Consider the following 18,370-nt stretch of genomic DNA (forward strand, 5'->3'; position numbering starts at 1 on the left):
ACTCTGGCCCGCGGGCCAAATTTGGCCCACAGCCTAATTACATTTGGCCCGCGAGGCCATACCAAATTACTATTAGAGCTGGCCCGCCGGTCTTAAGCAGCGCATGTACTGCTAATACTACAACTCCCAGGATGCTCTGTTGGCGTTTTGGCGCGTCAGTCAGGACAGGACCCATTAACGCCCTCTCCTCTGTTTACTGTAGTCATAGCAACCGCGCGAATACTGCCGCGCTACCTCTCCCAAAATGGCGAAAAGAAAGAACGAAAACAGGAGCTTCCTGGACAGGTGGGAGACAGAATATCTGTTTACCTATGTAAAAGACAGACCTGTTTGTCTTGTATGTGGAGCTCATGTGGCTTTAACCAAGGAGTACAACATTAGACGACACTATGAAACGAAACACCAAGAGAAGTACAAGGACCTGGACATGACTCAAAGGCGCCGGAAAGCAGAAGAGATGAAAAGAAGTTTTGTTTCACAACAGACTATGTTCAAAAAAGCCATATCACAAAGTGAGGCTGCTGTAAAGGCTAGTTTTGTTGTGGCAGCAGAGATCGCAAAATCAGCCCGGCCCTTCAGTGAGGGAGAGTTTGTGAAAAGTTGTATGATGAAAGTTTGCGACGTTGTGTGCCCAGAGAAAAAGCAAGTATTTTCAAATGTTAGCCTGAGCAGAAACACAGTAGCTGATCGCACACGTGAACTTGCCAACAATCTAAATAACCAGCTGATGGAGAAGGGAAACAGTTTCGTTGCATTCTCCCTCGCTATGGATGAGAGCAGCGACGCCTCTGATACTGCCCAGCTTTCAGTCTTCATCCGCGGTGTGGACTCAACTCTCTGTGTTACGGAAGAACTTTTAGGATTAAAATCAATGCATGGAACAACCACAGGGAAGGAAATATTTGAAGAGGTTTCCAAATGTCTAACTGAAATGAAGTTGCCATGGGAAAAACTTGTGGGGTTAACGACAGATGGTGCACCAGCGATGTGTGGTCAAAGGAGCGGACTGGTGGGCAGGGTACGGGAGAAGATGCGAGCGGAGAACTGTGCAGGTGAGCTGACTGTTTATCACTGCATTATACATCAAGAATCACTTTGTGGTAAAGCCCTAAAGATGGAACATGTTATGACCGCAGTAACATGAGTAGTTAACTTTATAAGAGCCAAAGGTCTGAATCACCGCCAATTCAAATCTTTTCTTGAGGAGTGTGGTTCGGAATACGGAGACGTGCCGTATCACACGGAGGTGAGGTGGTTAAGCCGAGGGAAAGTACTGAACAGATGTTTCGAGCTACGCGAGGAAATATTTCAGTTTCTGGAAAGCAAAGGGCAAGACACAGCTGAGCTCAGGGAGCAAGAGTTTCTGTGTGAGCTAGCCTTTATGTGTGATATCACGAGCCATCTCGATGCGTTGAACCTGCAGCTTCAGGGACGGGGGCGTATCATCACAGATATGTACACTGCAGTGAGGGCTTTTAAAACGAAATTGTGCTTGTGGCAGAATCAGATGCTACAAGGAAACCTGGGCCATTTTCCCTGCTGCCAAACGATGAACATGCAAATCTCTACTGCTGTGTTCCCATGCGTACAGTTTGCTGAAAAATTCTGTGTACTCAGTACTGAGTTTACCCGGCGGTTTGCCGACTTTGACGCCCAGAAATGTCGATTTGAACTTCTCAGTAATCCTTTTGCAGTTGACGTGGCAAAAGCACCAACAAACCTCCAAATGGAGCTGATTGAACTCCAGTGTAGTGACACGCTGAAATCAAAGTATGATGCTGTGGGCGCTTCACAATTTCCACATTTCATCCCTGACACAATGCCTGGGCTCCGGACCCACGCTGCTCAGATGCTCTCCATGTTCGGCAGCACTTACCTATGTGAGCAACTATTCTCCTCAATGAAGATGGCCAAAACATCTCACAGGAGACGTCTGACCGATGAACACCTTCACTCGATCCTGAGGATTTCCTCAGCTCAGAGCCTGAGCCCAGACATTGAGGAACTAGCATCCAAGAAGAGATGCCAGGTGTCTGGCTTGGACGCATCAGAGTAGATCAGTGTGTAGCAAACTGAGCTATAATTACCATTTTCTTTGTGCAATTTGTCTTGCTACTCCCAGACATGGGCTTGAATGGTTTCACGTTTAATGATATTTTTATTAGTTAAGTGGTTTATTATTGTTATTTTATTTTTACATTTATTATTAGCCTGGGGAAAAAGTTTACTGCTAAAATTTAAATCAGAAGGCTGCAAATACAATTTTTACTTAAGAAATGCATTCCAGTGATATGTTATTTAATTGGAATTTCAATTTTGCATGTGTGCAATATTAAGTTATATATGTTTATATAAGTTATATATCGTTCAGTATTAAGCGTTTCTTATTCCATATTCAGTTTTTCAGCAAAACTTATTTGAGTCTGTAAGAAAAGGTTCCTTGTTATATTTGGAGGAAGATTTTTTTCAATAAATATTAACGTTGGCCCGCGACTTTGTTCCAGTTTTGAATTTTGGCCCACTGTGTATTTGAGTTTGACACCCCTGCTGTAGAACCTGAACCATGTAAGCTAGCGCAATTGTGTTTTTTGCATATGAAACTTACATCTAATGCCATCAGCTTGTCCTCAGTCATGGTTTCCTTCCACATAAAGCTTTGCAAAAATTGCATAAAAAGCGCTTGCAGGGACAAAAACATAATATTCCAGAAACAGGCTTTGCCGATCCGATCAGCTTTTCGTAACACTTCCCACATTGAAACAGCCGTCAGCGAGAACTATCGCATGTCGCCATTTCCTGCCCGAAACAGGAAGTGACGTCATTTTCGCTAAAAATGTAGTTTTTTACTTGTAGGCCTTGTTTGACTTTTCTGAATAGTTTCTGGGATGCTTAGAACTCCTATTGCACTGCTGGAAATAGTTTATTTTGATGCACATGCTGTTTTCTTTGCAAATTTGCATCATAGGATTGTTTTTTTGTTTTTCCTGCAGTATATAAAAATTGCTATATCTCCAAAATAAAACTATGAAGACACTCAAAATAAATTTCCTGTTGTTGTAAACTATTTTTTGCAACTTTTTTGTATTTAAAGTTTTGAGGGATAAACCTCTTAAATTTCTCCAAGTAGAAATATATGTAAAAAAAAACAAAAACGATTTTCAGTTTTTTTTGTAATTTATTGCACTTTTTTGCAATTAATGTAGTTACTATGGACTTAATGCATACATATTATTAAAATATGGGCTATAACAGTTGTATTGATGTATAGCAACTTGAAATGCTCCCACAAATGGCACTACAGCATGTAAAAAAAATAATATAAGCTCTGGCGGACTTGGTTCTATGGTAGGTCTTAAAGGGTTAAATAAATATCGTCAAATAATCGAGATCTCAATTTTAGTGAAAATAATCGTGATTATCATTTTTGCCATAATCAAGCAGCCCTACCTGCTATAGTAAATAGAATCACTGGTTGATATTTGACATATTTTTTTATTGCTTCTAAGTGCTCAGCTTTCCTCTGTCTCTGCTCTTCCCTAACTTCAATCAGTTGAGGCAGATGGCCATCAAACGTGAATCCAGTTCAGCCCAGGATGATTTTATATTAAAAGAGGGTTTTTTCCCTTTTTATTGCAGCCGCTCCACAAAGGAAATTATTGACTTTCTCTATGTATTTGCCTACTGACAGGTCAACACTAGGGGTGTCATTCTGACCTTTATCTCTTTTGTCTCTTCTTTAATGTGATGGATTCTCAGTTAACGTTTTACACATCTTTTGCCATTACTTTTACAAAACTAGCTTTTATGTTGCTCTCAGACATTTACACTGCAAAGTGCTTACTCATAGGGGGTCATATCATTGTTGGATTTGCATGTATTATTGTAGGGTCTACCTTATAATATATAGCGCCTTGAGGCAACTGTTGTTGTGATTTGGCGCTGTATAATTAAAATTGAATTGAATTGAACTAGCAAATACAACATTTTGTTACTGCTAATTAGCATAAATAGCTCATCATAGTTTTTCTCAACCTATGTTTAAGCATCAGCACAAAACATGCTCCTATAATGATTAAACTAAAACTGTATGTCACCATAAACTTTGGGTAATATACTAGTAGCTAAAAAGAACCAGTAACAATAAGCTATAGTAATGAATCAGTCCCTTCTTTAATCTCCACCATGACTGTCACATAATCCTCCTTATATGTCTCTTACCTCTTATACTCCTTTCTGCCTTTTTACATTCATGCATCAAGCTGCTCTACCTTAAATAACATTTATAATGTTTTCTATTTAAAATCTATAAGTAATGTAATGAGAGCTCAACAGCAGTAGGGTTGGAAGCTTCCACAGGATCACAGAGGTCCAATTTAGAAAAGTTATATGTGTAACTTTTTCACTCAGTGAGTCTAACTAGACTATTTTCAACTATGAGTGCTATATATACATATGCAGTGGTTAAGAAAGTTGTCCTAACAGAGTGGTTTTGGATGGAAGACAGACAGATCCAGTACAAAAATGCAAGCTCTAGACACAGACCCTAAACTCACAATGGTAAATGAAATGGTAAATGGCCTGTATTTATATAGCGCTTCACTAGTCCCTAAGGACCCCAAAGCGCTTTACATATCCAGTCATCCACCCATTCACACACACATTCACACACTGGTGATGGTAAGCTACATTGTAGCCACAGCCACCCTGGGGCGCACTGACAGAGGCGAGGCTGCCGGACACTGGCGCCACCGGGCCCTCTGCCCACCACCAGTAGGCAACGGGTGAAGTGTCTTGCCCAAGGACACAACGACCGAGACTGTTCAAGCCGGGGCTCGAACCGGCAACCTTCCGATTACAAGGCGAGCCACAATAGGCACCCTAAGGATAAGGGAGACTAATAGAACCTAGATGAACTGATAAATCTATATCCTATGCTTTTAAGCACAATGCTTCATTGATCATAATGCCTGGTTTAATCCAAACATGTCCTAAAGCTGTGTCACTCATGTGCTCCATACACTGCCCCATTCATGCATGCTGTAACTTTTCGCTTGTGATTGAAGCTGGTTTGTTTTTATCAATTAAAAAAAAAAACCCTCATACTTTTGAAAACACTTTCTGTTGAATGAGACATTATTAGCAACTCTGGTTTCCTGTAGTCTGTGTGCTTACCTGTATTGGGAGGCATTGCTAGAGGAATACAAGAGCCTTCCTGGCCCGTGGATGGCGATGACAGCAATGTCTTGGCGAGGAGGGCAGAGATGGGCTGAACCAACAAAGATGTCAGACTTCCTCGTGCTTCCTTTGACAACCCAACTAGAGAGATAAAAAAAAGAAAAAGAAAACATAGTCAGAAACTTGAGAGGCTACAACAAAAACAGACAAAACTTGTTACTTGTGTAATTCAAAGTAACTCTATCATTACAGAGACTTTATAAAAAACAAAACAAAACATGGAAATACTCAAAGTTCTCATTTGGAGTTTGTCCTATTTACTATGCTAACCCTGGAAAACATTCAGGATTTATAAAGGTCAGTACAGAACTTGTATAACAAATGGACAGTAAACTGACAGATGAAAAAGAACACAGAAATTAATAGAGAGAGAATTAACTGCACATTAAATGAACTGAAATGAGATGAACTAATGAGAATGAGGAAGGCAATCACAAAGTAGCAAAACACAGTATGCAATCAACGACAAAGGAAAAATAAATATTTTTTAAGAATACAGTGCTAATCAAAAGTTTAAGACAACTTGAAAAATGGCAAAAAAAACCAAACAACCCAAAAAACCAAAATCAGGTAAAAAAAAAAAAAAAAATCAGAGCTTCAACATGCAACAACAAGAAATGGGACTGAGACAAAACATTTTTTTGAGGATGCAATTTATTGAAAAACAACACTTAAACTAAAACAGGCTGTTTTACAGCTGATTAAAAGTTTAAGACCACACCTCCAAAAAAAACCTGTAACCCCCCGCCAAAAAAAAAGAAATCAAAGTTCCAAACATGAACTCAGTAATGAGTAGCTCCAGCGTTATTGTTGATCACTGTTGATCAAATTCGTTGGGCATATTTGATGCAAGCGTTTCCACGAGGTGAGTGGGAACATTTCTCCAAGTGGTGAAGACGGCCACACAAAGGGCATCTATTGTCTGGAACTGTTGTCCATTTTTGTAAACTTCCCTTGCCATCCATCCCCGAAGGTTATCAATTGGTTTTAGATCAGGGGAACAGAACATGCAGGATGTTCCATAAGAGTGATGTTATTCTCCTGGAAGAGGTCCCCTCCACTGTGCCACGTAGAAAACATCTCAGGTGGGATCTGTGGGATTGTCATGCCAGTAACGTTGGAAACCATCAGAACCATTAAGGTTAATTTTTTTTTCTCATCAGAGAAAAAAATGTCCCATGTTGGTGAAATCTTTTGGGGTCTTCCACTTGACTTTTTTGTTCCATAACCCTCAGGATCATTGAAGAAATTCCAAATGACTGTCTTACTCCATCCGACCTCAGCAGCGATTGTGCGCTGTGAGAGACCCAACCCGACCACGTTCAAAAAGGGGACGTTTTTTTGCCTTTACCATCAGAAAATTATGACATTGTAACTACCTGACGGAAAATAATAATGAATCCACATGTTTGCAAAGATTTGGCCTTTTAAAGGACTGTGGTCCGAAACTGTTGATCAGCTGTAAAACAGCCAGTTTCAGTTGTTTTCAACAAATTGAATGCTCAAAGAAATGTTTTGTCTCCTTGGAACCTTGTTCCAAAGGATTCGTGATCTGTAATAAAAAAACAAAAACAAATGAAAACTAAACATTGGTTTCAAGTTTTCTTTCCATTTCCTGACTTCAATGTAATAGACAAAAAAAATAATAAAAGATGGATTATTGGTATAACATCGACTGTACAGTCAGTACAGTTAATGAGGTTTAATGAGGCAGTTTGTTGTTAACATATGTAGAAATTATTTGGTTGATTACACACTTGAAACAAAATGAGTACCATCAGTTGGTCACAGTTTAAATTTCTGTGTTTTTGTTTACTGATAAGAACACACGTCACTATTATGGAAATACAGAAATATAATTGATTTATCTTACTTCACAGGATACTATTCATCAAAAAAGTGACACAAATTCAAAAAAATCAACAAAAAACAACACACTGAAGTCTGCCACATGATGAAGAACACATTATTTGTCTGTGCCATATCCTGCTTAATTCATCATTCAGTTATCATTATGGGCAGGCTTGTCTGATTATCCTGACTGCTCTCCTGTCACTACCAGAAACACTGTTTGTCCTTCACAGGTTTCATCTATCCAGGGAAGAGTTGTGTCCATGTTACTGGGCACCTTTTATCTTCATTCCAATGTTATCTTCACTGTTATTGTGCTCTTCTTTTGTCCTTTTCTCCTTCAGCCCTTTAAGTTACTTCGAACAGAAATGATTTTTAAATATTCAGCCAATATGAACAATTGTCATCACTTTTTTTTGCCATCATTAAGAAAATAAAATAAAATTCACTTACTTAAGGTCCATGCAGTTTGAATAAATAGCCAAGCAACATCATTCCCCCAAGCCTTAAATATATATACTTGGGGTAGACAACATGTACTAGGTGTAGACGAATATTATGACTCATTGCAACAGTAACAAAGGCTTAAAAAACAATAGCAGAAGTGCTACCATCCACCTCGAGTAACCGCTATTGTAAAAATCCAGTCATCACTTTCCCTTAAGAGAAGTTAAAAATTCCAAAAACTCACTCATTTATGGCCATGAGCTCTGAGAAATGAGTAAAAGAATTAGACTGTGGATACATGCAACTGAAATGGAATTCCTCTACATGGTTTCTAACCTCAGCCTAAGTTGTCTGGTAATAATAATAATAATAATAATAATAATAATAATGGATTGGATTTATATAGCGCTTTTCAAGGCACCCAAAGTGCTTTACAATACCACTATTCATTCACTCTCACATTCACACACTGGTAATGAGCTTAGATTAGAGCCTCTGCTCATTTGCATGAGAGAGTCAGCGGAGATGTTTCAGGCATCTCGAGATGCCTCCTATATATCTTCTGTTGGAGGTCTTACTGGCATGCTCAGTCAAAAAGAAGCCCAGGGTAGCCCATGAGCACACAGGAGAGATTATATCTTATCCGGCCTGGGAAAATCTCAAGATCCCCCAAGAAGAACTGGAAAATGTTGCTGGGGAAAACAACATCTGGAATATCCTGCTGCTGCCAAAGCAACTCAGATAAGAAGAAAATGATTGGATGGATGTTCACTTTATTTGTAGGTGTTTTATATACATACTTAGTGTCATTTAAAAATTGCTTGTAACATATCTCTAAGTTAATGTGTTCAAATGAGAAGCAAAGCATATATTCAATGCCTCCTTATTACTACTGTAACTAAAACAAAAACAATATAATCAATTCAGCAAACAACAGTTTAAACACTTTTGTGGCTTCCTTACTGTCATAAATTCAGTTTTAATTTTAATGTATCTGTTGTATATCTTCTGTATATCATATCATAAAATGGCAGGACTTTTTGCAATGCAGTACATACAGTGGGGCAAAAAAGTATTTAGTCAGCCACCGATTGTGCAAGTTCCCCCACTTAAAATGATGACAGAGGTCAGTAATTTGCACCAGAGGTACACTTCAACTGTGAGAGACAGAATGTCAAAAAAATAATAATCCATGAATCCACATGGTAGAACTTGTAAAGAATTTATTCGTAAATTAGGGTGGAAAATAAGTATTTGGTCAATAACAAAAATACAACTCAATACTTTGTAACATAACCTTTGTTGGCAATAACAGAGGTCAAACGTTTACTATAGGTCTTTACCAGGTTTGCACACACAGTAGCTGGTATTTTGGCCCATTCCTCCATGCAGATCTTCTCGAGAGCAGTGATGTTTTGGGCTGTCGCCGAGCAACACGGACTTTCAACTCCCGCCACAGATTTTCTATGGGGTTAAGATCTGGAGACTGGCTAGGCCACTCCAGGACTTTCAAATGCTTCTTACGGAGCCACTCCTTTGTTGCCCGGGCGGTGTGTTTTGGATCATTGTCATGTTGGAAGACCCAGCCTCGTTTCATCTTCAAAGTTCTCACTGATGGAAGGAGGTTTTGGCTCAAAATCTCACGATACATGGCCCCATTCATTCTGTCCTTAACACGGATCAGTCGTCCTGTCCCCTTGGCAGAAAAACAGCCCCATAGCATGATGTTTCCACCCCCATGCTTCACAGTAGGTATGGTGTTCTTGGGATGCAACTCAGTATTCTTCTTCCTCCAAACACGACGAGTTGAGTTTATACCAAAAAGTTCTACTTTGGTTTCATATGACCACATGACATTCTCCCAATCCTCTGCTGTATCATCCATGTGCTCTCTGGCAAACTTCAGACGGGCCTGGACATGCACTGGCTTCAGCAGCGGAACACGTCTGGCACTGCGGGATTTCAAATTCAAATTCAAAATTCAAATTCAAATTTTATTTGTCACGTACACAGTCATACACAGTACGATATGCAGTGAAATGCTTGGACAACTGCTCGTGACCTAAAGAAAACAAAAAAGGAAAAGGCTATGAATAAGATAGGAAATAAATATGAAAAATTAAAAAGGGTAAATTTAACTAGGAAGGAATAAAATATAAATTAAGGTTAAAAATGAAATAACTGTACAACACAAATTAGAATGAAGGGTAAATTTAACTGGGAAGAATAAGATAAAATATATAAATTAAAGTTGAAAATAAAATAACTGTACAACAAAATACACAATATAGAACCATATAAGAATGTATGAAGAAATCTAAATATAAATAAATATATACACAATAACAGCAGCTGTACAAGTATTAACCGGAAATGAAGAATATAGTGACCAGTGTTGTGCAAAAACAATGTCCAGAATGTCCAGTGTGTGTGTAAGAACTGTATGTGTGGGTCAGTACTGTGTGGTGGTGTGATTGAGAGACCGTATCGCCTGCGGGAAGAAGCTCCTCCTCAGTCTCTCTGTGTTGGTCTTCAGGGAGCGGAATCGCTTTCCTGACCTCAACAGAGAGAACAGTCTGTTGTTGGGATGGCTGAGGTCCTTCACGATCTTCCTGGCCTTGGTCCAGCACCGCCTGCTGTAGATTGAGTGCAGGTCAGGGAGCTCAGAGCGGATGGTGCGCTCAGCTGACCGCACAACCCTCTGTAGAGCTCGTCTGTCCTGCATGGTGCTGTTCCCGAACCAGGTTAAGATGTTTCCCGCCAGGATGCTCTCTATGGTGCAAGAGTAAAAGTTCCTGAGCACCTTGGAGGGCAGTTGGAAGTCTCTCAAGCGTCTGAGGTGGTAGAGACGCTGTCGGGCCTTTTTCACCACGGTGTTGATGTGACAGGACCATGACAGGTCCTGCGTGATGTGAACTCCGAGGTATTTGAAGCTGTCCACTCTCTCCACTGGGCACTCGTTGATGACGGGGGTCTGGTAGTTCCTCTCCTGCTTAGTGCTGAAGTCCACTATCAGCTCCTTTGTCTTACTGACGTTTAGAAGGAGGTTGTTCCTCTGGCACCAGTTCTCCAGATTCCTAATCTCCTTCAGGTAGGCCGTCTCGTTGTTATCAGAGATCAGGCCCACCACGACGGTGTCGTCAGCAAACTTGATGATGGTGGTGGAGCTGGTAGTGGCCACACAGTCATATGTGTACAAAGAGTACAGCAGGGGGCTCAGAACACACCCCTGGGGGGCTCCAGTGCTGAGAGTGGTGGAGGCTGAGACATGTCCGCCCATCCTTACTGTCTGTGGTCTGCCAGTTAGGAAGTTGGAGATCCACTGACACATAGATGAGCTGAGTCCCAGATGCTCCAGCTTGGTGGTGAGTGTGGAGGGAATGATGGTGTTAAATGCAGAGCTGTAGTCTATGAAGAGCATTTTAACATAATTCCCCCTTCTAGTGTCCAAGTGAGTGAGTGATGTGTGGAGGAGATGAGAGATGGCATCGTCTGTGGAACGATTTGGACGGTAAGCGAACTGTAGTGGGTCCAGTGTGTCTGGTAGTGAAGAAATGATGAAGTCTCTGACCAGGCGTTCAAAGCACTTCATCACTACTGAGGTGAGGGCTACAGGGCGATAGTCATTGAGAGAAGCAGGGTGGGGTTTCTTCGGGACAGGAACAATGATGGACTCTTTGAAGCATGTGGGGATCACCGACTGAGATAAAGAGATGTTGAATATCTCAGTGAACACAGGAGCTAGCTGGTATGCGCAGTCTCTTAGGATACGACCTGGGATGCCGTCTGGTCCTGCTGCTTTCCTGGTGTTCACTCTCTTGAAGGCTCTCCTTACTTCATGCTCGGAGATGACGAGCACGTTTCTGGTGCTGGCAGTATCTTCCTGTCTGCAGCCGTTAGCGCTGCTAACACTAGCATTGTTGGAGACCTTAGCTGCAGCCTCGAAGCGAGCATAGAAAGTGTTCAGCTCGTCTGCCAGAGTCACGGCCGCGTTCGTCATACCGGTTGTTGGTGCTTTATAGTCCGTTATTGTCCTTAGTCCCCGCCACAGGCTCCTAGAGTCACTCTGTTGGAGTTGTGACTCTAGTTTCCTCCCGTAGCGCTGCTTCGCCTCTTTCACCGCCCTCCGCACGTTATATGACGCGGCTTTGTACGGGTCCATGTCCCCCGTCATGAGTCCCGTGTTGTAGGCAGCGGTGCGGGATCTCAGAGCGTCGCGGATGGTTTTATCCACCCACGGCTTCTGGTTGGGAAACGTTGTGATAGTCTTTGTCTCCACGGTATCATCCGCTAGTTTCCCGATGAATCCCACAACCGCTTCCGTAAACACGTTGACGTCATCGTCGGAGCTGTTTCTGAACATGCCCCAGTCTGCGTCATCGAGTGCGTCCTGTAACGCGGCCACCGATTGATCCGTCCAGCGCGCGACCTTCCTCTGAACCGGAACTTCCTGTTTCAGCCTTTGTTTGTATTTTGGCATGAGGAAGATGGCGGCGTGATCAGATTTGCCAAACGGGGGGCGGGATTGTGCCTTGTAGCCGTCCTTGACCGTAGTGTAGCAGTGGTCCAGTGTCCTTTCACCCCTGGTGGGGCAGGTGATGTGTTGATAAAAGTTCGGCGCTGCGCGTTTGAGGTTGGCGCTATTAAAGTCCCCCGTCACAATAAGCGCAGCGTCCCGGTGTTGTGTCTGGTGCTGTGTGAGTGCCTCATGCAGCTCGCATAAGGCGGTGACCGTGTCCGCTTGTGGTGGAATATAAACGGCACTTACAATGACCGATGTAAATTCCCGAGGTAGATAAAAAGGACGACACATGATGGACAGTAGTTCCAGATTTGGTGTGCAGGAGCGTGTGAGAGGAACAACGTTCGCACTGTTGCACCAGTTGTTGTTCACCATTAAACACACGCCGCCTCCCCTTGACTTCCCCGAGTCCCGTGTCCTGTCCATGCGGTTAACCGAGAAGAACTCGGCCGGCTGGATGGCGTGGTCCGGCGCCGCTGGTTTCAGCCATGTCTCGGTGAAGCAGAGGAGATTGCAGGGAAGGAAGTTGAGTTAGTACGTATGTTTGAGAGATACTAGCTACATATCCCCAGTGCATGGCTTTGGCTCAAGAACCATTCTCCTGGCCAAACTCGGTTCTAGTCTGGAGTTGCCCTTGGCAAAAGGCAGCGGTTAGAAATTCACTCAATTCAGTCACTGAGTGGGTGGCTCAAGGGAGCTCCATCGGGTGACTCAGTCATCATAATCGGAGACTTCAACACTCATGTGGACAGCAAGAGTGAGACCCAGAGGACCGTGACTGGGTGGACCGGCCGACCTAATCTGAACTCTAGTGGTATTCTGTTATTGGACTTTTCTGTGAATCACACTTCGCCTTTAACAAACACCAGGTTCAAATATATAGGGAGTGCAGAATTATTAGGCAAGTTGTATTTTTGAGAAATAATTTTATTATTGAACAACAAGCATGTTCTCAATGAACCCAAAAAACTCATTAATATCAAAGCTGAATGTTTTTGGAAGTAGTTCTTAGTTTGTTTTTAGTTTTAGCTATTTTAGGGGGATATCTGTGTGTGCAGGTGACTATTACTGTGCATAATTATTAGGCAACTTAACAAAAAACAAATATATACCCATTTCAATTATTTATTTTTACCAGTGAAACCAATATAACATCTCCACATTCACAAATATACATTTCTGACATTCAAAAACAAAACAAAAACAAATCAGCGACCAATATAGCCACCTTTCTTTGCAAGGACACTCAAAAGCCTGCCATCCATGGATTCTGTCAGTGTTTTGATCTGTTCACCATCAACATTGCGTGCAGCAGCAACCACAGCCTCCCAGACACTGTTCAGAGAGGTGTACTGTTTTCCCTCCTTGTAAATCTCACATTTGATGATGGACCACAGGTTCTCAATGAGGTTCAGATCAGGTGAACAAGGTGGCCATGTCATTAGTTTTTCTTCTTTTATACCCTTTCTTGCCAGCCACGCTGTGGAGTACTTGGACGCGTGTGATGGAGCATTGTCCTGCATGAAAATCATATTTTTCTTGAAGGATGCAGACTTCTTCCTGTACCACTGCTTGAAGAAGGTGTCTTCCAGAAACTGGCAGTAGGACTGGGAGTTGAGCTTGACTCCATCCTCAACCCGAAAAGGCCCCACAAGCTCATCTTTGATGATACCAGCCCAAACCAGTACTCCACCTCCACGTTGCTGGCGTCTGAGTCGGACTGGAGCTCTCTGCCCTTTACCAATCCAGCCACGGGCCCATCCATCTGGCCCATCAAGACTCACTCTCATTTCATCAGTCCATAAAACCTTAGAAAAAAAAGTCTTGAGATATTTCTTGGCCCAGTCTTGACGTTTCAGCTTGTGTGTCTTGTTCAGTGGTGGTCGTCTTTCAGCCTTTCTTACCTTGGCCATGTCTCTGAGTATTGCACACCTTGTGCTTTTGGGCACTCCATTGATGTTGCAGCTCTGAAATATGGCCAAACTGGTGGCAAGTGGCATCTTGGCAGCTACACGCTTGACTTTTCTCAGTTCATTGGCAGTTATTTTGCGCCTTGGTTTTTCAACATGCTTCTTGCGACCCTGTTGACTATTTTGAATGAAATGCTTGATTGTTCGATGATCACGCTTCAGAAGCTTTGCAATTTTGAGACTGCTGCATCCCTCTGCAAGATATCTCACTATTTTTGACTTTTCTGAGCCTGTCAAGTCCTTCTTTTGACCCATTTTGCCAAAGGAAAGGACGTTGCCTAATAATTATGCACACCTGATATAGGGTGTTGATGTCATTAGACCACACCCCTTCTCATTACAGAGATGCACATCCCCTAATATGGTCAAAGGAGCAAAGAAAAGCGTCTGGACTTCTTTAAGTTACTTGAAGACGTTTCACCTCTCATCCGAGAAGCTTCTTCAGTTCTAAGGTCAAATGGTGGAGAGTCCCAGATATAAATCTAGTGGGAGTAACCCCCCACAGAGGGACAAAAGGACCCCCTGATGATCCTCTAATCGCCTGACCCAAGGTTTGAAACTGGGTGTGGGTCCCAATCAGCCAGAGTTTCGGGTGAGTTCATTGTGAAACATGGCCCCACCTTATCATGCGAATTCCTGAGATCAGATGGCCCAGGATGTGAGTGGGTGTTAAGGCGTCTGGGAAGGGATCTCAAAACTGGATTATAGATGGCAGAGAGTTGGTGTCGTAAACCACCGCCTCTGTTCAAAGATGGTTGCTCACAGTGGACATAGATGGCTTCTTTCACTCCTCTTTGAAACCATCTGTCCTCTCTGTCTAAAATGTGAACATTGGCATCCTCGAAAGAGTGTCCTTTATCTTTAAGATGCAGATGGACTGCTGAGTCTTGTCCTGTGGAGGTGGGTCTTCTGTGTTGTGCCATGTGCTTGTGAAGTGGCTGTTTGGTCTCTCCAATGTAGAGGTCTGGGCATTCCTCGCTGCACTGTACAGCATACACCACATTGGGCCAGCAACACGCTCGGACAAAAACTGGTTCACCCGAAAGACAAAACGCCAAAACACAGACTTAACAATGTGGTGTATGCTGTAGATATTGAAATATAGATTCTTCCGATACCAGTAATTTATGTTCTAGAATCGATTCTCATATTAAAATATCGATATTTTAGTACTTTGGGGTAAATTTGTAGTTTTTCATTAACAGGAACACAGTGGAAAGAAACTATATCATTTGGATCTAAAGAAGAAACTACTTCCTGTTACGCCTTTCATAGTCAGATGCGAAATACGGCTGTATAAATGTGTTGCAGCCCCTGGCCAGTGTTGCCAACTCCTCAGCAAGGAAAATCGCTATTGGCTATACTAAAAGTCGCTAGAAGTCGCTAAACGACGTCATCGCCTAATTTGCATAATTGGTAATGCTAATGTCATTGTAAGACATGTTGTAGGAGAGAAAAAAAGAAGAGACAAAGTGAGTAAAAAAACGTCCTAAATGCATTTAGAATTTATTTAGAACTACAAATTAAATTTCTTTCTTCTTCTCTTTTTTTATGTCACAATTCCAACCTTACTCCTTTATCTGCGCTTGGACCGGCAAAAGTGACCCGAAATAGGCACTCTGGTGGAGTTACTTTGTGTGTGTGTGTGTGTGTGTGTGTGTGTGTGTAAGTAGTTTTAAACCTTGTGATCCACAAAACAACATAACAGTAAAAGAAGAACTGATTGCGTTACAGCCAGTGCGGGAGCAGAGGCTTCACTCATACGCGATTCATTTGCAGTCTGGACGCTTAGGTGGGAACATCTCCTGCCCTGATAGCAGCTGGGGGAGGACTATCCTCTGCCCGTGAGTGCTTTGGCACGGGCGAGGTGCCCAGAGCAGCACCCGCTGCTTGTTGAGAAGAGCGATACATGCTTGTCATAAATAAGTCTCCAATAACACCAGAAAAAGTCACCAGATTTGTCGCTAGTCGGTATTTAGAAAAAAAATTGCTGAGGGGCTCTGAAAACTCACTAAATATAGTGACAAAGTCACTAAGTTGGCAACACTGCACCTGGCGTGTGCACTCGCAACAATGCCTGAGCCTAAACGGAGTCATGTGTGGATGTATTTTACCTCCACAAACAGCCAAGATGCGGTTTGCAATACATGTGGCAAAACAGTGAGGTGTTGTGGCAACACCACTAACCCCATCAAACACCTCAGAGTAAATCATATCACAGAATATGACGAGCGTATGTTGAGGCGAACTGAAGAGGAGGAGAGGGACAGGTGCTGCTAGGGCGAAACAGACGTCTCTCGCGGAGTCCTTTAGTGCTGCAGGCAGGCAACGTGTTCAAATAGCGCACAACTTCAGGTTTTTTATTTCTATATGATTATTCTGCATCATTAAGCAATAAGAACAAGTAGTCTGATGTCCTGTACTCATTATGAAACTATATTATTATATTATTATTACAATTACATAATGCAATTCTATATTGTATTATGAAATACAATTAAACATTACGTTTTTGTACAGAGTATCGGTATCGGATCAGTATCGTCAATACCACCCTGGATTTGACTTGTTATTGGATCGGAAAGGAAATCAGTGGTATCGCACATCACTAATGAACATGTGGACTGATCCGTGCTAGGGAGGAGGACGGTAGTGACGTGGCATTTTCAAAACACATCTTTCATCCTTCCACACTGAGAAGCAAAATTTCCAGCGTACTTAGTTTTTCTAAGTTAAGATAACTCAAATAAATTGAGTTGATCAGCATTTTTGCATAAAAACTACTGGTAACTTACTTAAATTGAGTTCTAATAACATCTTGATAAAAATTGAGTTCAGCCTACTTAATATTTTTAATTAAACACAATATTAGATTTTACAGTGGTCCATGAGTCGTTTGGTACTGGGCAGTAAGAGTTGAGGCTCGGGTGTGAAATTGATGGTTTTCAGGGTTTTCGGTCGGTTTTTATCGTTATTTTTTAATCGTTTTTATTGTTAACTCTGTTTCCCTGGGTCTTTCCCCGTGTGTTATGAATAAATCTTCCTTTTTTTGGTACCGGTACTGGTTTTATTTTGTTGTATTTATCCGCGACACCTTAAAGGCCGGTCCGTGAAAGTATTGCTCGACATAAACCGGTCGTGGCGCAAAAAGGGTTGGGGACCGCCGCCCTAGGTAATAGGTCAATGATTGATCCTCAGTTGTGGGATGAGTTTGGTGAGGCTATGGACTTTCAGACTGTCTCAAAGCGATTCTGGCAAACCATCACGTGCCTCAGGAGGGGAAAGTCTCGCTTTATCTAAAAGGTGTATAGTGGGGTACTGCTGATTTTAATATCTGAGGACATAGTCACACGGTGAAATGAATACTTTGAAGACCTTAATCTCATGAAGACAGAGGTTTCTCTTAGAGGAAGCACTGTCTGGGGATGACTTGTCCATCACTGGTGCGAGATTACTGAGGTAGTTAAACAACTCCTTGATGTGGATGAGATTTACCTGGTTCTTAAAGGCTGTGTTGCGTTGAGATCTGGGGTGGTGCCTCTGGATCGGCAGACTGGGGAAGGTGGGCTCCAACTACAGGGAATGACACTCTTCAAGTCTATGGCAGTCTATGTACAGGAAAGACTTCTTTCAAGCTGGTGTTGGACTCCACCAGGATTGCTCTTTGTCACCAATCCTGTGTATAATTTATGGATAGAATATTTAGGTGTAGCCAAATGGCGGAAAGCTTCCGCCTTGTTGATATCAGAAACTCATCTCTTCTCCCTTAGAGATATGGTGGGGAGTTCAGGCATTCGAGAGAGTATTCAGAATAGAGCTGCTACTCTTCCACATCAAAAGGAGCCAACTGAGATGGTTTGGGCATCTGACTAGGATGCCTCCTGGACGTCTTCCCGGTCTAATATTCTGGACATGTCCTGCTGAGAGAAAACTGGGGTAGATTCTGAATACTCTGAGTTCAGGACACGAGAGCTCATATCTCTTCACTGGGAATGCCTCAGTGTTCCCTTAGATAACCTGGAAAGAGGGACATCTGGGCGTAGTTGCTGAGGCTGCTGCCCCTGTGACCTGGCCCCAGACAAGTGAAGAAAAGGTTTGCAAAGCTACGCTGTACTGCAATGTTCTTTTGTTTGAGAAAGACATTTTCTCCTCAGGACCCTTCCAAACAAGCTGTACTGTTCAGTTTACCATATAGACCATCACAAAATACTACCTAAAATCTCTTGTCTGAGCTTTTGTGCTTGTTTTATTATGTTTTATTTTATTTTGTTTTATGTTAATAATTTATTTATGTATTGTTTGCAGTTTCTCTGGTCACTGCATGGTCTGACCATGAGGTAAATTT

At 42.2% G+C, this 18,370-nt stretch overlaps 2 protein-coding genes across 5 annotated transcripts in view; one reads left to right on the forward strand and one right to left on the reverse strand.

The window, feature by feature from the left end:
* The window catches only part of naaladl2 (N-acetylated alpha-linked acidic dipeptidase like 2), a 568,261-nt gene that overhangs the window by 184,346 nt on the left and 365,545 nt on the right, over positions 1 to 18,370 (reverse strand). For all 4 annotated transcript variants that reach the window (XM_026159034.1, XM_026159033.1, XM_026159032.1 and 1 more), the window contains one exon: positions 5,173 to 5,316. In XM_026159034.1, coding sequence (XP_026014819.1) covers positions 5,173 to 5,316 — 144 coding nt within the window. The remainder of the gene's footprint in view (positions 1 to 5,172; positions 5,317 to 18,370) is intronic.
* Positions 140 to 2,245, forward strand: LOC113016297 (general transcription factor II-I repeat domain-containing protein 2-like). The gene is given in 1 exon segment (XM_026159035.1): positions 140 to 2,245. A coding segment is annotated over 1 exon segment (1,812 nt). The 5' UTR covers positions 140 to 244; the 3' UTR covers positions 2,057 to 2,245.

Source organism: Astatotilapia calliptera, chromosome 23 (assembly GCF_900246225.1).
Source record: "Astatotilapia calliptera chromosome 23, fAstCal1.2, whole genome shotgun sequence".
In the NCBI taxonomy this organism is placed as follows: Eukaryota; Metazoa; Chordata; class Actinopteri; order Cichliformes; family Cichlidae; genus Astatotilapia; species Astatotilapia calliptera.